The sequence below is a fragment of the Haliotis asinina genome, chromosome 8, assembly GCF_037392515.1.
Source record: "Haliotis asinina isolate JCU_RB_2024 chromosome 8, JCU_Hal_asi_v2, whole genome shotgun sequence".
Lineage (NCBI taxonomy): Eukaryota > Metazoa > Mollusca > Gastropoda > Lepetellida > Haliotidae > Haliotis > Haliotis asinina.
The window spans coordinates 60,660,325-60,680,739 of record NC_090287.1 but is presented as its reverse complement, the minus strand read 5'-3'; the positions used below and the strand labels follow the sequence as shown (position 1 = coordinate 60,680,739).

Here is a 20,415-nt window from a genome sequence, read left to right as displayed (position 1 = left end):
CTTACATCAGTTGTAAGATCGCTTTGTGGAACGTGGTCTAGAACAGGGAGGGCAGATGGTCATGATAGCTACAGTGGAGACGAAGCGAAATAGAAATAGCTTCTGACCGTATTTTCTGTGGCACATTATGGCGATGAATTATCGTGTTGCACACTACAAAACACTACAATACATGTGTCACACTGATTGATTTCTCAAATTACTCAAATCGTCATGAAAACGACATTTTGGATCAATGGCACATGCAGACTCTCAGCTCTACAGATAAATATGTTGAGACATGGTCCAAGAAACATATTTATATTAATCCTGGGATTTCTTAACAATCCATGATTGGTATCATCAGGGATACTTCTGATGTAACTTCATTCGCCATGATCAAAAACGTCGGAGAAGCCATTCGCTGGTGTATTATACGTGTTACATTTTACACCAAATAAATATTTTGTGTATGGAATGTTATATAGGTTTTTCCATATCATTACGCTCATCGGGGGGACTGTTCCAAGTTTTTAATATAATCGTTTGGCCATATGTGATGTTATTTGAAATTATTGATAAAACAAATTTACATTTAACATCATTCCGCTTTCGCCAGGCAGTTTATATTTTAGATCGCTCTGCCGAAACACATTACAGTTAATTCAAAACGAAGCTATATTTTTACATGTATGGTAATGCTTTTGAAATATATTTTAAAAATGGAACTATTTCTACAGATAAACATAAAAACTTAGCAAACAATTATAAGGTCGTATATGGCTAAACTGATTAATCTCTTTGGAGACGCTACGCCTATTTCATCAAGACTGAACCCAGCTTGACTGTTTAGCAACGATTGTAAACAACATGTCGGCCACGGACGAAGCAAAGGAAAATGCAGGTGAGGTTATTAGATGCTCGTGCATAATATATTATGTACATGATATTGATTTCAGTGAATTTTCAAGCATGTGATTATCGAAACGAAAAGAAATCGGTTAATGCTGTGATTTGACTGAGTGTAACATGAAGAAACTATAGCCTATACTCCCCAGTAATGGCGTGAAACAACCTTAAAACTGTCATAGAACCGGTCTAAAATTCCACACATAAATTAAAACAGATAAACCCTGGAAATTAAAAAGCAAGCACATTTACTTACTGAAACATCCAGTCAGGTCATATTGTTTCTAAGAAACATCCCAAGCTACCAGTTGTTTAGCAACTAGTTACAAAACGTACAAAGCAGGGACATTGTGTCCATGACAAAATAACATAATATGTCCTGTATATAACATTTTCACCAAACAAGGAAAACATATGTTGATACTATGCTCACTAAGGCATATAATGTGATAGGTGAAACCTTCCCACATGTATACGAGTCACACTGTGAAAATAACCTAAAACTACACAATACTCTTTTAAACTGTCATCATAGACTGTATCATGTCCGTATTGAAGTATATCATTGTGAGGCCTACCTTTAGAATACAGCACCAGAAACTTTAAAAACACGTCATAATACTCTTTTACCAAATTGTAGGTGGTTAGGGTTGGGTTAGGGTTGCGGTTAGATTAGGGTTAAGTTAGGCTTGGTTAACCTAACCCTAACATCCTCATGAAAAGTTGTACTGTATTCAAAAGGTGCTCCCATTGTGTATCATGGCATGACCCCAGAAGTTTTTACAAAACATTTGGTACCGTATCATGATGTTGAATTGTTCACATACACTTGGATCCACAGTTTTTGTAGAGACAGCTGGGAAGGTGCAAACTAAAACTTTAATAAGAATGAAGATTTTATGGATATCAACTTCTTTATGGGAGAACACAACGTTTCGGAGTTAATGCTTACTCCTTCATCAGGTGATTGAGAAAGGGATACAGAGGTGTATTTATATGTACAGGTAAAACAATAACAAAGTAACAAGTGGAATGAGTTAACGAAAGCTAGTATAAACAAGCACTGATAGGAAGCCGATAGTTAAGATAACAATGATGGAAGCCAATGGTAATGCATTACAGTTGATTGGATATGTTTACATAACATGATTGGGGATAAGGATGGAAGCCAATGGTGATACATTACGCATGATAGGATGATGTACATAACACACGATAGGGGGTGAGCATGTTTACATGAGGGTTGGTGATGTACAAACACAAGTATGTACTCGGGTAGATAGGCTATACATGAATTACATAGATAGAATGTACACAGGTAGATGAGATTAATTTATCAATAAGTCCCAGGCACTTGGTAGGTACACTCCTTGGTCGCGGTTGATGGCTGGTTTCTGTCTCCGGATCTCGATGGCCTCTTGCAGTTTCCTTTGGCACCAGTTGTTGTTGTTGGTAGATAGTATCCTAGTGTCCTCCCATCGAATTGAGTGTTCAGGGTTCTTGAGAATGTGTTCAGAGATGGCCGATTTCTGGTCGAGTTTCCTGACTGAGGTCTGATGTTCCTTCATTCTGGTGTTGATTGGTCTCAGCGTTTCTCCAATGTATAGGTCGCCACAGTTGCAAGGGATCTGGTAGATGCATCCTCTCGGGTTAGGGTGTTCACAGCTGGGTCCTTTACCGTTGGCTTTTAGGTAGGTCTTGATGGTCTTGCCACTGGAGAAGGTGACATCGATGCTGGCTTTGGTCTTGATGAGGCGTGATATTTGATGACTGATGGGGCCAAGGTAGGGTATGGTTACTCTGATGGGTGATGGAGGTTTGGGGCGGGGTTCTCGGTCCTTAAGGGTCTTGTTGATGGTGGCTGTGACGAGCTGGGGAGGGTAACCGTTGAGTGTGGTGAATGTCTTTCTGAGGTGGTCCAGTTCATTGTTTAGGGCATCGGGGTGGCAGAGGGCTTTGGCACGTCTGGTAAGGGTGGCGATGATAGCTTGCTTGATCTGAGGGTGGTGGCAGGAGTTGTAGTGGATGTACTGGTCGGTGTGCGTCAGCTTGCGGTAAACTGAGGTTCTAAGTCCATCGTCTGTGGTGTGGAGGGATACATCAAGGAAGGGCAGGTGTTGGTTGGTCTCAGTCTCCATGGTGAACTTGATTCTTGGATGTTGGTCGTTGAGGTGGTTGAGGAGCTCATTGGGGTCGTTGTCATAGGCGATGGTGGTGAAGGTGTCGTCGACTTTGCGGTACCAACAGAGGGGCTGGAACGGAGCTGTGGAGAGGGCTGCTTCCTCGAAGGAGGTCATGAAGATTTCTGTAATGAGAGGAGAAAGAGGTGAGCCCATGGGGAGACCGTGGATCTGCTTGTATATCTTACCATTGAATGTGAAGTAGGAGGTGTCAAAGCAGCTGCGGGCGAGGTTGATGATGCTGTCTATGGTGAGCTGGGTGTCCAAGTCATCTATCCGGTTGGCTAACTTGCTGCGAAGGATGTCCAGGGCTTCTAGTGGGATGTTGGTGAAGAGGTCCACGACGTCGTAGCTGACCATGGTGCCTGTGGGGTTGGATTCTTTCAGCTGGTTGACAAAGGATGAAGAGTCGCTGATGTAGGACTTGCCATCTTTGCCAAGTGGAGCGAGGAGACGTGTGAGGAACTGGGCGGTGTTGTAGAAAACTGAACCTCTTGAGCAGACTAGGATCCGGGCTTTGGGCGGGTTCTTGTGGATCTTGATGGTGGCTCTTCCGTATGGGACTTGGGAGTTGATAGGGTTCAGCTGGTTGAAGATGATGTCGTTGATTTCTCTCTTCTCATGGAGGTCCTTCAGGGTTTTCTTGTGTTGTCTTTCCAGTCTGGCCGTCGGATCTTTCTTGATATTGAGGTAGGTGGTGGTGTCTGAGAGGCTGTTGTTGACGAGCTGGAGGAATTCCGGGGTGTCCATGATGACTGCTGCTTTGCCCTTGTCAGCTTCGGTGATGGTGATGCTGTCATCAAGACCAAAGCCAGCATCGATGTCACCTTCTCCAGTGGCAAGACCATCAAGACCTACCTAAAAGCCAACGGTAAAGGATCCAGCTGTGAACACCCTAACCCGAGAGGATGCATCTACCAGATCCCTTGCAACTGTGGCAACCTATACATTGGAGAAACGCTGAGACCAATCAACACCAGAATGAAGGAACATCAGACCTCAGTCAGGAAACTCGACCAGAAATCGGCCATCTCTGAACACATTCTCAAGAACCCTGAACACTCAATTCGATGGGAGGACACTAGGATACTATCTACCAACAACAACAACTGGCGCCAAAGGAAACTGCAAGAGGCCATCGAGATCCGGAGACAGAAACCAGCCATCAACCGCGACCAAGGAGTGTACCTACCAAGTGCCTGGGACTTATTGATAAATTAATCTCATCTACCTGTGTACATTCTATCTATGTAATTCATGTATAGCCTATCTACCCGAGTACATACTTGTGTTTGTACATCACCAACCCTCATGTAAACATGCCCACCCCCTATCGTGTGTTATGTACATCATCCTATCATGCGTAATGTATCACCATTGGCTTCCATCCTTATCCCCAATCATGTTATGTAAACATATCCAATCAACTGTAATGCATTACCATTGGCTTCCATCATTGTTATCTTAACTATCGGCTTCCTATCAGTGCTTGTTTATACTAGCTTTCGTTAACTCATTCCACTTGTTACTTTGTTATTGTTTTACCTGTACATATAAATACACCTCTGTATCCCTTTCTCAATCACCTGATGAAGGAGTAAGCATTAACTCCGAAACGTTGTGTTCTCCCATAAAGAAGTTGATATCCATAAAATCTTCATTCTTATGTATTTTCACTTCTAAATGACATTCAAAGACTTAAAACTTTAATGTGTCCAAGTTCCGGATCTAGGTACACAAGTAAACCCACCATTCCCTGACCCTATCCTGGTACTGAAGAGGTGGGCACAAAATGTCTCAGTGGAAATTGCTTTATAGAAACAATGTCAGACCCAACATGCATATTCCCAGCTAGGTGCAGTGTTCACGAATAGCGCCTGACCGTCTGCCAATGGTCCCACCAGCCCCAGTGTCCGACTGTATGTTTAACAATGACTTTGACTGAAGTTGTCATATTTGACATGTCACACTTGTTTGCTAAGTTTACATTTGCTAATAATTTCAATGCCAAATATAAGAAATGTTAAATCTAAAATGCATGTTTAACTTGTATTCTATGGGTACTGTGAATTTTCAGTGGGTCAGACAGACATCTGAAACTAACTGGACCCAATATCCTGTCACTTTGAAACACCAATCGTGAATACCGTAAGTGGTGCTTAAATCTAATTCAGGACACAATCTACAGAAGTATGTCAGTTACTTCTCCAAGCCCTTGTGGAAACCAAGTATCTCAGTCAGTGTAAGAGATGAAACCTAAGAAATATGTTAATACAAGTTTTCTCATATTCCAGATTCACTCCTACAAGACATCCAAAAGAAAATAACAGAGGCATTTGATATATTTGACCATGAGTCTAATAAGACTGTAGATGTGAGGTATGTACAGATTCCACTGTGTGTGTCTCCTAACCAGTGGTGGGTACAATGTGTGAGGCCCATTTCTGGTGTCCCCCATCTTCATATTACTGAAATATATTTAAAGGCAATGTAAAACCACCCTCACCTACTCACTCACATAACCAGTGTTCAATCAACTGTTGTTTCAATGAAATATCCAGAGCATATGCTTTTAAGATGGTTATTAAAAAAGATTATTTTTATAGAGTAACTGGATAAAACCAAAAAGTAAAATATGCATTTTAGAAGTGAATATATTTTGCTACACTACTGATTCATCTTTGCAAATTGTATACACCTACACAATTAATGTTTTCATCTCATCTCATAGAAGCACATTATAAGAGGCTTATATGAATATCTCTATAAGCGATAGGTTTAGTTGTTATGTCAGTGGATATGTACATTCCTTTCATATGTTTTTATGAAATGTGAATTGATAATTTTCCAGAGAAGTAGGAACTATTGTGCGATCTCTCAACTGCTGCCCCAGTGAAGCTGAACTTCATGATATGCTGGCAGAGGTTAGTTGCTTTGATGAAACATGGTATTCATGCAGTTTGCATACAATTCAAAACATTTTCATGAGCAGTATTCCTGTATTAATTTAAAGGTATCTGAAATACAATTGGCTTAAACAATCTCCATGAAAAATACTGCATATTCCTGTCAGTAACCTGAAACTCCTGTTACATTAAAAAAACATTTGATCCTCGTATCACAATGCAAGGAGTGTCAGATGTTTATAAGACTTTAGAATTGTGACATAATTTTCTACTATCTTTGGACTTTTCATCTTTCTATTTTTTCAATATCAATAACAAGCAGGTTTTGGTTAAAAAGGCATAAAATAACTGCCTTTCCTTTTTTTAAGAGATGGTATTAATTATATGTATGTCTTTTTATTTCTTTCCAAAGATTGAAGAGGAAGAGCCAACTGGCTACATCAGATTTGAAAAATTCCTCCCAATGATGACTAAAGTGATGATGGAAAGAAGGTGCTTAGTTCATCACCATTTCACTGGTTGCTTATCTTTCAGTGTATCTCTTCTAACATGATAAGCTATAGATTTGGCATTATATTTAAAGTTATCATTATGAATGAATAAACAAATTCTAGTAATAGAGATGTAGAAATAGTGTGTCTAGTTGTGTGAAATCAAATTTGACTTCATATGTCAGAATTGTAAGTGTTATTCAACAGGTACAAACCAAATCCTGAGGATGTATTACTGAAAGCATTTCAAGTCATGGATACTGAAATGAAAGGTCACCTCACTCAGGACGAACTCCGCAAATGCATGACTGAGGAGGGTAGGTGTTTGCCAGCAATAGCACAAGGTGTAAATTGGTCAGAAGTCCAAAATAAACTCTTTGAGGTTTTCAATGTTTCTGTAAATTACATAGCACATTTAAAATCATAAGAGATTCTAACTCTGAAGTAACTATTTTTTGCTTTATTCAAATTTGACTTTGGTAGGAATTTGGGTTTGATGTAAGCGGCATGACTATTAATCAGCCTGTAAACTTGACATACAACACTAGTGAAGGGAGAGGATTTTAACTGATTGACAAGGACCAACTCACTTTCAGTATGTGCGACCCAGAACTCTTGTGCTTCAATGATATGGGGCAGTTTTGTTCCCCCTTTGCTATCACAAGATTTACTGAGTTGAATGTTTGGTTTGTTGTCTGGCTGTTAAAAACCAACCAGCAACCTTCTCATCTTATTCAGCTGACATATCAAATTAACTAAAAACGTGTTTGAAGTGACATTAAACCTTACACATTACTCACTGATATTTTTGTGCAGGTGAACCCTTCACCCAGGAGGAGCTTGAAGAGATGATGTCTGCAGCTGTTGACCCAGACAAAGGCATCATCCTCTACCGCGACTTTGTGTCTGAGATGGCAGTAGAGGAGACATGAGACAATGAGGAGTGTTGTCTGTGCCTTACATGCACTGAGTTTCACAGCAGAGACACAGTTTAGTGTCTGCAGTTGACATCATACACAGTTCAGTCTAGACCTGCTATGGAATCTCTGTGTGTCATGTTGTTGGTGATGTATGAATGAATGAATGGCATTTGTTGGTTTCCCAGAGTGATGTGTGTCTGGTGTCAAATTTTATTTCCATCATATTGTAGTTTATCAGTCCACCATGTGTCTGGACCCTCCATATTCAAGTTCAAAAATATTTTGATAAGGAAATGAGTCAAGCATGTCTTGCAGTGGTGGTCATTGTTCATGTTCATTGAAGAAGATGGATCATGTATGTACCCATTTACAGTATTAAACATATCTTCAGCGCCCTCTGTCTCGGTCTTGTGTGTTCGTCTACTTCAAAAGAAGTTAATGATTTAGAAAGAATGTTTCCACACTGATGACTTACTGTGTTTCAATGAAGAATTTAGGAATGTCAATAATCCTATACCAGTGTGAAAACAACCCGAAAATGGGTGTACAGTTTGAAAACTGGGATATATTGATGTTGAGTTCAAAGTCCATAGTTGGGTGGATGGTCTGTCAATAGCATGCAGTTAAGTTTCAATAAAGAGATGAAAGTGCATGTCCAACTTGTGTTATCATAATGGAATTCGGACAATCAACAACATTATGTCTCAAGTGAGGATTAACCTGTTGTGTCAACATTTCAAAGGTCGATTCAGCCTTGATTGTAGTGGAACCAAGGCTTACATTATCAAGGCTCAAGACGACTGAGAGAACGCCATGTCATTTAACATACATGCACCAATAACCATCTCAAACGAGCGATAACCATCGCCATTATCAACCAAAAACCAAATTCTATAGTGCGTATGGCCAATTTGCAGTGAAAGTTATGTGATTGGATAAATAAATATAAGTGAGGAATCTGGGTGCTTGCGAAACGAGTAAACACGGCCGACCCCACTGTAAGAAGATAAGTGTCAGTTGCCAGTTCGCCATAAGACGGCCACTTGAACGTATGTTTTTGTGAATGTAAAATCAAGTTTTATTATGTGAGCAATCGATAATTACACGGTGACAGTGTCTCAGTTTGATTCATGTGACTAAATTACAATACATGTAATTAGTTCCAGACTGTTATTCTCTCATCTGTTTATCTTGGATTGCAAGTAATTTGAGGAGTTATGTATAGATACAAAACATGTTGATATCAGTACGTGGCCTGTAAATAACTGAGCAGTTTAGCCACGGGTTTGTCTGGTCCAGACTCAACATTTACACACCGCCCTCGTGCAGCTGGAAAATTGCTGACTGTCGTGTTAAACAGCAACAAACGATGCACTACAATCGGCCAACAGTATGCATCTATTTCTCATCGACTTACATGGGTACCGACAGCGTGTGCTTGCTCGGAGTACGGTTATTGGTTATATATAGAGTTCGTTTTAAACATACATGGTACGATCTGTTCCGTACGTGTAAGTGGAGATCGACTGGTGTCAGTTTGTGGGGGTAGTTGTACATGGCAGCAATAGACGGTAACGCTCGGAAACTATCGACTAGAACCATGGAAGTGTCATTTCGTATGCCCTTATTGGTTCTTAACAACCACAGGAAAACGCGATCGTTATAGAAGTATCGAAATATTACAATCCTGAATGTTCAGAAGAGCGGCCGCAATGGTGATTCGACTTAATTAGAGTGATATATATGTATTCTTGACAAATAGGTCCACTTACACATCATAAACACACGCAAAGACTATTCGGTGTTATGCCTGATACAACGTGCAACGAAAAATGTACGAGTTAAAGGGGCACTGATGCGGAGCGAATAATGTTTCTCGCCAACGGTCGAATTACGAAACCAAACCGCAAATTGGTCAGCGCCCGCTCCTTCGACCGTGACGGACAAAGGAACTGGGCTCCTGTCCATATTAGCAGATTTTCTTCACCGAAACAGTCAGGAGGCCGGATGCCCATCATATGCTGTGATAGCAAATATCATACGTAAATTTTGGTAGCTATGGTAGCTACAATGGTTTATTATTTATGATAATAAAAACACAGAGTTGATTTATTTGAATTCGTAAACAAAAAACGATGACTTTGACTTTGGTAGAGAAATCTGAAAATTTTCTTACGTGAAAAAACCCTTATTTCACCTATTTACCCAAGTACACAGCAAATGCCTGTGTGTATTCCTTATGTAACGAAATTCCGTTGGTATCCTCAAAACAGTTTCCGCCCATAAGTGTTTTCAGACTGCATGCGACACAGAGATTACATCTTCCTTGCTGTAACTCGCGTTTGATGGTGTAAAGCTACACGTGTTATTTGTCATTCTCTGGATGGTCAATTAATGAATTTATAACAGGTATAATTAGTAGTAACACCACTTCGGTTACTCAACAAAGGTTCCCATTTGGCATTTCTCCTGTCTGGAGTAAATACTCAACATTATAAATTGAGGTCTGTAATGGCAAATGTATTGTATGTTATGTAATATGTGCATGTAAGTGATGCAAGAGGGTTTATCAGCTGAGTTACAAAAACAAACATCGATCAAAGGATTAACCGATAACACACTGATTGATTAATTACTTTTATCTTCTAGCGGATTTGTCAAAAGGCAGTGTGTGTAGTTGACTACACCCTGTCGTAAAGAGTGAGTGCAAAAACAACATCCTCCCTTCAAAGAATTAACCACCCTTGCGTTGATTGATTGATTGCTCATTATTGGTTAACTAAATTACTTAGAATAGTGGACATCATACAATTAGTTTGCCAGGTGTGCTATCTTGGGAGACCAATGAGAGGTTTATCTGGTTTTCACCAACGAAAGACGTGAAACGATGTGTTACTTTTTCGCAAACTAGACAGTTGTAAGACACGCGACATAGAGCAGGATTATTTACCAGCTGCAGATGGATGGAATACGATTTCTTTTACGTGGATATTGATGGATGCATTCCTGAACAAGGTAGTAGCCTGACATTGTTGCTATAAAATTAGTCTGTTTTACATTCATTATTTGCATTTTGTATTGATTTATTTGTTGTAGCATTCAGCAGAATCTGTATGACAGAAAACACACACTAGATCGCGTATGTGTGTGAAATAGGATCCACATTGGCAATCTATACAATGTATAAATGTTGCTGTTATGTTAGAAATTTACTATGAGTATAAGCAGATCGTGTGTTCTTTTATTAATTTTTAGAATCATACAAATATGACAATAAACTAATTAGTGTTATGAGACAAAATATAGAGACGTACATTGGCTTCGTTATTTTTCCGTCCTATTAGTTTTTTACCATTTCTACCACTGGCAGATGATTAACCTTCAAAGTGTTTCATTTGTTTTCATAATACATTTGTAATGAAGTAAAAATGACTTCACCTAAGTTGATCTGTCTCTTATTAAACTATCAATTGCGCTTACGGAATGCGCAGCAGAGGTCGCGAACCAGTCACGAATTCTGGGATATCATCCGGGTACTCACGGGAGAAAAACAATAACAAAAGTTTACACCAGTCCACGGAAATTGCTCCGCATCAGTGCCCCTTTAAATCGCGAACTTCCTCTGACCGCATTTTTGTCACCAGTGCTCACGATTATAGGCAAATTCCCCCACAGCTTTATTATAAACGTTTGGTGTTACAGAGACCTCGATTGTTGTTTGACGCTTTTCGATATATTGGTAGAATGAGCATTCTCTAATCGACTGTACACTGTTTTCCATACCGTCCTCGTAGTAGCCTTTATGAATCCGAAAATACCATGAAAATGTTTCATTACATTACGGTTTACCGTACCGAAGGGAAAAAAATCGGAGAGGTTGGATCGAAACACACACGCACACGCACGCACGCACGCACGCGTGCACGCACATCTGCAAAAAGGACTTAAGACTACATTGTAGATTTTCATTTTTGCGTTGACGGATCCACCCATGGTTTCACCCCTACCCGTCTGAAACTTAGATGCCTCACTACCTCAGCTTGTCGGTCGTATACCGCATAGCAAACCGCGCATACCAACAGCTGAAACGGTTTAGCAGACGGGTGCCCAGTACAGCTATTATACTGGTGATACTGTTGCTCCCCGCAGCAAGCTTAACGCTTTTCCCACAGCTAGTAGATGTAGACAGGAGCCCAGTTAACTGTTACCATGGCAGACAAGGGACGAAAATTGCTCTCTGTTAGCTTTGAGGTCTATGGGAAAGTTCAAGGTAATTGTTTTCCGAGAAACATTCTAAATACTACTTTTTTATTTATACGAACGTATTTGGACGACGTGACAGTTCGTCGTTGAGCAGTAAATATGGACACCAACGTCTAACGAATGTGTAGGGGAGATAACCTTTTTCGCACTGCAGTTTGATTTAATATTATATCTTTTTAACTTCTTTTGTTACATTTGTCGATGAAAAACAAGAAACTAATGCGATAATTATACTCATATTCTCATACGTCTACATTCCAGGTGTATTTTTTCGCAAGGTGAGTGTTAGCCGAGAGTCGCGATGCGGTCCTATACAGTCGAGTGTGAAAACCAGAGAGATGGTTCTCCAACTTGAATCTACTAGTTAGCCATAAGTGAATCATCATTAGTGAAGTTCCCATAGACTTGCATGTTCATTATCTTTGCAAGAATAATTTTCATAGATTGAATTTCGGTCCAATTGCTCTCATTTCTACCAGCTGGGAAATTATCTCAGCTGTATACCTAGTTCAGCAACTGAACGTCTTAATTCTGACGACAGTTAAATGGAAATAGTAATTCAGTCACTTCTTTTTGCCATCATGTGCAATAGTCAGTCGGTCAAATACTATCCAAAGATTCCGTGGTATTCTTCCCAGGAACCCATGTTTGTCGTGGTCAGACTAGGCTAACATATTTGTTGTGCTTATAATCACAGTATTGTAGTATCCAGACAACACTTGTACTTATTACTAAATATTTTGAAAAACAAGAATGTGGAATCAAATCAGCCATAACATGGTGTTATATTTATAAATTTGTAAATTTTTACTTGATGTTGAAAATGTCTTTCCCTTGAACTGATTAAAACCTGACATCTCACAAGACAGTAACTTCTAATGAATAATAAATATGTTAAAAGTTCAACTGTACAATGCTCATAAGTGGTAAAAAGAAGGTGTGATCTATGGAAAAAGGTTTTAGCGATCAGAAATATTACGTTCACAATGTTGTGACATCAGAACACAAAGGAGACTGCAGACAAGCATCGACTGAAAGGATGGGTGATGAACACTGATAGGGGCACTGTGACAGGGGAAGTGCAGGGTCCTGAAGAGGATGTCTCAGTCATGTAAGTAGCACAAGGTACATTAAGCTGTAGTAAGTTGAATTTGTAAAGACACAAAAATGAAACTAAACTTCCTTTTGATATAAAGTCACTTCAGATTCTTGCAAGAGATCTAATTATGATATTGTTATTCAGTTTCATTTAAGTACAGTCAGTGACCAGAATATATTAGGTTGGTAATGTTGTTTGTCACTTTATTTTGTAGTATTCTAGGTCATGGAAAATGTAAAGAATACAGGGAAGTCTAAAAGGTCTGATATACTGTGTATTGTCTGATTTGTTTTTCAGGATGAACTGGCTTCAGACTACAGGAAGTCCCAAATCAAAAATTGAGAAATGTGAATTTTCAGATAAAAAGACAATTGAGAAGTATCACTTTACAGGGTTTGAGATTGTGAGGAAAACGAAAAAAAAGACAAGGTGATCCAGCTGATGTGATGTGTTTGGGACACATTTTCAATGTGTTTCATATTGTGCTGCATGAATGAATTACCACTGAATCTTGAGGAACTGCTGTTGTGGGTTAACATCGACTTTTATCAACACATGTAAGTGAAGAGGAAGTTTCAAAGATGGATGCTCATGTCATGCATGGGATTGTCTGGTACAAACTCAGTTATTTACTAACCACTGTCCTTTAATTTGAAATGTGCTGAGTATGACGTTAAGGAAGTAGCAAGGCTCCTTTCCAGGTATAGCTTCTGCAGAGACAGGCCTTCTGTAAACTTCAGTAAATGTTGGAGTACTGGTATGTATCAAGGTGCAGTACAATCTGGAATTCTTTTCCTCATAAAGTTTCTTGTCCTTTGTCCCCTCACAATGTGATATAGTTGTGTATATCAATGTTGGTGTGAAGAAGGAATTATACTTTGTAAGTGTGTATAGATTATTCTGTCATTCCACCAGGAATAACTTCATAAAATAACATCATGACATCTAAAACTCTGGACGTAGTGACTCATGACAAAAGTGATGAGTTGTGGAAGGGTCCTGTGAAAGGCCATCACATTATTTAAATATTAGGAAGCATGTTTATATGTTATTTATTGAATTCAGTGTATTAATAAATGTTCAGATGAGTATATTTATTCTGTTGTCTTTCATTTACGATCTATTGATATTTAAATCTGAGTGAATCAAATTATGAAATGCATGTCACCAGGGACCCAGTTCCACCTCCTCATCTTCTTTCACCACATATCTTGGCCTACCGGTACTTTAACATGGCTGTTGGATAACCTTGTGATTCACACTTGTTGAAGTCCAATGCTGACTCCCAAACCAATTTTTCTTTTGTTTTACCAACAAAACCTTTTTGTGACAAAAGCATTTGAGCTGTTTTGTAGTTTTCTTTAGAAAGTTTCTCACCAACATGACTTCTTTTCCTGTGTTGACAGTAACATCCCACCTAACATCTATCAGTTTGAGTTACTGAGTTACCATCAAGAGAAGTTGCAAACAGGCTCCAAATCTACATATAAACACATTAACACCATGCTGGAAAAGAAACATAATCTCTGCCCACGTACTTCCAACATTAAGTAACAATATATGTTTTGTAATTAGCTATTGTACAGGCTTAAGTAAATTAATTGCCCAAATACAGTGAAGTTATTTTTGTGCATTGACAGGACCGTGGATAGGAAGACTTTTGAAAAGGAAACTAGGGCCCCTAGTGATACAGTATTGCCATCACCACTCAATTTACTAGTTATTATCTGGATACTGCAATTTCCAGCAGGCTAAGCCTGTCAATCAAGCTTTTGCCATTGATATTGTTGTCAACAAACTCTTTCACTTGGCTGATTGCAACCAGATGCTGTGGATGTTGCTCATTAAGCCCTGCCCTGTTTCTTCTCAGTGCATTTGGGTACCTTAGTGGTAGAAGCCTTCTGGTAGAAGTCCCTTTCTGGTTTTCCCATTGTGACATTGCTAGAATATTGTTAAAACAAAACTCATTCAACCAGATTCAATTACTTTGGCATTATATTTTAAAAGTTCTTTCACAAAATAATTTGTCAATGTATTTATTCTTTCAATTTCAGATATTTTTCATGAACTTACAAACGAAAAAGATATAAGGCCTTTCTTCGTATTGTATAGAACAACACTAATACTAATATTTCACAAAAAAAACAACTATTTTCTTGAAGATTTTATTTCATTTTTGTTATAAAAGGCACTTTTCAAGCCAGATGTGAATAACAAATCACACAAGTAACAATAGAATTTCATCCATTCTTCAGTGTAGTAACATGCTTCCGTAAAAATACTGTTCAAGCTGACAAAGTTTGGATGAAAATAATACAAGACCTTGAATTCAAGAGCATGCATCATTTGTATTATATACAAATATGTTTAGGATTTCCAATGAATAATGAATGTCGTTGCATGATGTTCTATGTATCACACTGCCACACTATGTCATGCCATTAGAGTGTCACTCAAAAGCAGGTTTAGAATATGCACTTCCAGCTGAAGACAAAAATATGAGACAGTCAGGCTTATGAAGACCAAACATGACAGAAGCCTTGCACACAATGTAAATTGCAACGAGAGTTCCTGTCTATACCGAATGGGAATAATTTGTCTTTAACATGCTCTCAAGCACTCTACTAATTAATAAAGTTGTTGGCGTAAAAGACTACAGTTTATCTCAACATTGTTAAAGAACTGAAATTTTCTGGAGAACATTTTTCTGACTGAAACTATTTTCAGAACAACTCATTGAAAGGTATCATGAATTACATAGCTTGAAAGAAATGCATGTTCTCCAGACAAAGTTAAAGAACATCCAGTTTATTTATATTGTTACAGTTAATCTGTCAACCCATGACAGATTAACGTTGACTATAGAATCTGGTGATTTTTAACTTCTTCAAGTGGTATGTTTTATTACAGACTTGTACCTTTCATTGGTTTCCCCCAGATTTTCAAACATGCATCCAGCCCTTTATCAAACTTACAAGGTGAACAATAGTTCTATATTTTTCTGAAATGTCACCATTTGCCGAAAGATCTGAATTGTTTCTGCACAAAGTTCAGTGATAAAGGGATTGCTGCAACCGATAACAGAAACATGCAAAAGTGAGACGACTTTTCAGGGAAGGCCACCTCCCCTTGCAACATCACCACTGTCATCAAGTAACATTACTCAGGTTTAACTGATATCAAATACAAGTGTAAAATATACAATTGAAAGCTTTGTGAAATATAAATGTTACCAGAATATAGATCAGTTCAATATTTACAAATTAATAACTATACAGAATTCTGCATTTATCACAATGAAACTAGGCATTAGTGGAACATAGGTGTCTAGTTAGGAGGGTCAGCAACTAATATAGACAGGAGTCTTTCAAGTATCTGACACCAGCCTGGAGGGAATATCTACCCTGTTTAAGTGTCAACCTGGAGGGAATATCAACCCTGTTTTAACACAATTTCACTTTACATTCACAACACTAAAACACTTCATAGTTCTCCACCCTGCAATGAATCACCAAACCCGAAGGAATGCATGGGTATTGGATGGGTCTATGAATATTTTCATAAAAAGTTATTCAGTCTAAAAGTATGACAAATGCAGTATCACAAAGTTTTTGAATGGCAAATGTAAAAATGAAATGATGTCTCTACATTGTACTCCACAAACACTGCTAAAGCACTGACTAGGCCCATCCCATTATATGGAAATATTCAGTTTGACAAACAATAATGGCAGTGTCAACTTTAATAATTACCATACTCAACCTCACAAGCACCTGCACTTCACTTGAACTGCAGTGTAATGAGAGTGTCTACGGTATTTATTTGGCTGAATGTGCTTCTATGGTGTTAGGTGTAGGTCCACACTGGACCCCCAATCGAAAGTTGGGGGTTGGGATATTTCCTGTAAGCGGCCCCATATTCAGTAGGAATATACTTGTCTTAAACTGTTTACATCAAATAGTACATAATAATCAGTCATCAAAGTACTGACGGTTTATATGAAAATACCTCTTGCATTGAAGTGGTTTGAATTTCCTTTCAAAATTCATAAAAGTTGAACAACAAACAAGTCAAAGAGATCAGATTTCAAAGTAATTAAATGACACTGTAAAAATTGTCCTTATTCATCCATTTTCAGCATTTCGGTGGTTTCAAGGTATAATTTCAAACTGTACGCCATACACCCAAATAGATGTGATGACATTATGTGGACTTAAACTCTAGTAGTGAACACTGATTTATACAATGTGGCACTTTCTGCACACAAACAAAATAATAATTTTATGTCTGTGTCATAGTTTCAACTACAATGAGCGAGTGATTAATGTTTAATGCCACATCAGACATCTTGCAACTTACACAGCAAGTCTTAATTACAAAAATAGCATATAATATTTGTTCACTCAAGCTGTATTTCATTGATACATGATAAATGTTTAGTGTATGTTTTTTGCTGAAACTGAATATCTACATCCATAACGGTAATGATCTTGGCATTACACAAGGTACATCTGAATTGGGCTGCCATCAGTCAACTCAACACATGATACAGAGAACCAGAAGCACTGTTTCTGACAATGAACACTCCCTAGCTCCTGCTCTGGGGTAGAAGTAGCTAAATGCCATGCACATAAGCACACAGTACATGAAAAGAATAAATAGATATGAAAGCACATATACAATTATCAAATTCAAAATTAATAAATTTTATCAAAGAAAACACAATTTCCCATATCATGAGGGACTGATTGAGATTCTAACTTACAAATACAAAAAACTTACTTCAGTTTGTTCTGAGGACTATAACCAGCAAGTCCCTCAACCCCGCTATCTATACTATCACTATCTATACTGCAGTTAATATTGGATAGAAAATGTTTGATCTGTGCTCTGTATTGCATCATTCTGAAGAAATCACTATGAGATATCATCTCATATCACTACCAATATATCACACCTTGATGCTAATATACAAATACTGTATTCCATGTAATTAACACATTGTTCTCATAGCCTTATAATAATGCTCCTTGGCGGTTTCTGCATTAACTTGTGACACTGCTAGAGTTAAATGGCTGCATGCTAATGGTCAGTCTCTACTGCTGCTAAGTAAAATTTTCAAACACTGAGAGGCTTTCTTGCACAATACTTAAGAATGTTTATGAAGCTTTAACTACATAAAATACAGTTGACATAATATTTACAATTTGTTTCCTGGTGCAACACAAGTTCTATATCACATACATTGATTACACCAATATCAGACCATAATATCAAATAAATCGATCTGATCCAAATCATATGACAGGATAGTGTCATGCAACATTATTGTTTCATATTTATGACAACAAACAATCAGTATTTGACCAACGTTTGTTAGCGAAGGCAACAATGTTCCTGTAGACATATTGAGCACTTGAAATATCAGTGTGATTCCATAAACAACACTGTGTAATCTAACAATTATTGCATATTTTCTGAAAATCAGTATTGGACTAATGTTTGTTCATGGTGGGCAAGTTGCCCTTGAAATGTTCAGAGTTTGAAACAAAGAATAATTGCTGGGCTGCCATCATGACCCTCAGACTTTTGATGATCAAGGCTCGGCTAATCTCTTTAGGTCCTCATTTTTAAATAAAATCTCTGCAGCACAGGGTGACAAATAAATAAATAAATCCACAAGTAAAGTTTCCGTGGGGAATCAAAACCCATAGAATTTAGATACAATAGCTCAGCTTGAAATCTACCTGCCATGGACCTATTGGCAAGCACGTAACACTAAACATAAAGCTTTAGATTTGGGCAAAATATCCAGAGCAATATTTGTGATAGTTACCATAGCCCTTCAACAAAATGTAACAATGTTAAAACCTTGCTCCATGGTTATATGATAACTTGGTACTAAAAGTTGCTACATGCATTTAGATATCGCAGCTACAAAGTTCATACACGACATACAGTCAAAGGGAGAGATCTGGCAACAGAATCCTGCAGACATGTTACCATTCACTTCCCCTTAGCTGCAATATATGTTCGGAATGCTTCTTAAATAGATTAGTAGCAGGAAGGCCAAGTATGTTTGCCATTAGTCTCCATATCAACCAATAAAATCATCACATCCATGCAACCTTAGCAACAACCTTTCAAAACAACTTTGTTGCCATTTATAAGAAAATTGAATTTGAAATAAGTACTGAAGGAGATCCTGATTATATTGTACAGTACAAGGCTCCTATCTTTGTGTGAAGGCACAGTTTGATCAAAATGCTTTGCTGAGAAAAATATAATGAAGATTAACAAGGGCACCTGTTACTGGAGGGATTAATGGAAATGTTAAGGAGAATTTTGTCTCTGCTGGTCCAGTAAAGTGATGACAAATCATCATTAATGAAATATTTAAAGCTGTTTAAACCAACAAGTATGATCACAACAAGAATAGAGTATATATCACTACAAAAACACTATTCTTTCTTGGTCTCGTGACACTAGTTCGTTAATGACAAAATTTCCAGTCCCAATCTCAATGGTATAACTGTGTTCAGTACATTGAAAGCTCATTTTGGTGAAGCAGTTTGTGTCAGGAGCACTAGATGAGTCTTGTGTTCTTGAGGTACTGTATGAGAGTCTTGTGGATGAACTGGTATTGTCCAAGGGTCTGCACCATGTACATCCGCTGCTTGCGGATACCCTCCAGTGCCTTGGGCAGGTCCACGCTCTGAAACCACACAAAGGGCGGGTTAGCTTAGGGACACATTGAGCAGGTCAACACTCTGAAACAACACAAAGGACATGCTATCTCAGGGACACATTGAGTAGGTCCACTCTCTGGAACCATACAAAGGACATGCTGGCTCAGGGACGCACTGAGTAGGTCCACTCTCTGAAACCAGACAAAGGACATGCCAAAGCTCCACTGAGATACCTCTACATAAGATGAATAACTGGGCATATTACATACTCCTAGATGCCTCTACAGAGAATGAATGACTGGGCATACTACATATTTCCAGATGCCTCTACAGGGAATGAATAACCCAACATACAGTACTACATACTCCCAGATGCCTCTACAGAGAATGAATGACTGGGCATACTACATATTTCCAGATGATTCTACAGAGGATGAATAACCCAACATACAGTACTACATACTCCCAGATGCCTCTACAGAGAATGAATGACTGGGCATACTACATATTTCCAGATGCCTCTACAGGGAATGAATAACCCAACATACAGTACTACATACTCCCAGATGCCTCTACAGAGGATGAATAACTCAACATACAGTACTACATTCTCCCAGATGCCTCTACAGAGAATGAATGACTGGGCATACTACATATTTCCAGATGCCTCTACAGGGAATGAATAACCCAACATACAGTACTACATACTCCCAGATGCCTCTACAGAGAATGAATGACTGGGCATACTACATATTTCCAGATGCATCTACAGGGAATGAATAACTCAACATACAGTACTACATTCTCCCAGATGCCTCTACAGAGGATGAATAACTCAACATACAGTACTACATTCTCCCAGATGCCTCTACAGAGAATGAATGACTGGGCATACTACATATTTCCAGATGCCTCTACAGGGAATGAATAACTCAACATACAGTACTACATTCTCCCAGATGCCTCTACAGAGGATGAA

General features: G+C 38.5%; 3 protein-coding genes across 5 annotated transcripts in view; 2 read left to right on the top strand and 1 right to left on the bottom strand.

The window, feature by feature from the left end:
- Positions 1 to 823: 823 nt before the first annotated feature.
- Positions 824 to 20,415, top strand: part of LOC137294098 (dynein regulatory complex protein 8-like) — a 118,220-nt gene continuing 98,628 nt past the window's right edge. Inside the window, exons 1-6 of one of the 2 annotated variants that reach the window (XM_067825049.1) lie at positions 824 to 883; positions 5,363 to 5,447; positions 5,920 to 5,992; positions 6,387 to 6,466; positions 6,673 to 6,782; positions 7,282 to 7,783. In XM_067825049.1, coding sequence (XP_067681150.1) covers positions 850 to 883; positions 5,363 to 5,447; positions 5,920 to 5,992; positions 6,387 to 6,466; positions 6,673 to 6,782; positions 7,282 to 7,397 — 498 coding nt within the window. In that variant the 5' untranslated portion in view covers positions 824 to 849 and the 3' untranslated portion in view covers positions 7,398 to 7,783. Of the gene's footprint in view, positions 884 to 5,362; positions 5,448 to 5,919; positions 5,993 to 6,386; positions 6,467 to 6,672; positions 6,783 to 7,281; positions 7,784 to 20,415 lie in introns of those variants that run through there. The other variant, XR_010957506.1, reaches the window with a different exon arrangement.
- On the top strand, positions 11,595 to 13,836 carry LOC137294642 (acylphosphatase-1-like). Its single transcript, XM_067825702.1, has 4 exons — positions 11,595 to 11,655; positions 11,910 to 11,926; positions 12,650 to 12,759; positions 13,045 to 13,836. The coding sequence occupies exons 1-4, from the start codon at positions 11,595 to 11,597 to the stop codon at positions 13,178 to 13,180; spliced, it is 324 nt and encodes a 107-aa protein (XP_067681803.1). The 3' UTR covers positions 13,181 to 13,836.
- Positions 14,899 to 20,415, bottom strand: part of LOC137294087 (tyrosine-protein phosphatase non-receptor type 21-like) — a 34,962-nt gene continuing 29,445 nt past the window's right edge. For both annotated transcript variants that reach the window (XM_067825027.1, XM_067825028.1), the window contains one exon: positions 14,899 to 19,462. In XM_067825027.1, coding sequence (XP_067681128.1) covers positions 19,334 to 19,462 — 129 coding nt within the window. In that variant the 3' untranslated portion in view covers positions 14,899 to 19,333. The remainder of the gene's footprint in view (positions 19,463 to 20,415) is intronic.

Bases quoted from the DNA above. Each gene is read 5' to 3' on its own strand.
- LOC137294642 (XM_067825702.1), top strand. From the start codon at position 11,595: ATGGCAGACAAGGGACGAAAATTGCTCTCTGTTAGCTTTGAGGTCTAT. The intron at 12,760-13,044 runs GTAAGTAGCACA...TTTGTTTTTCAG, and splicing joins GAAGAGGATGTCTCAGTCAT to GATGAACTGGCTTCAGACTA.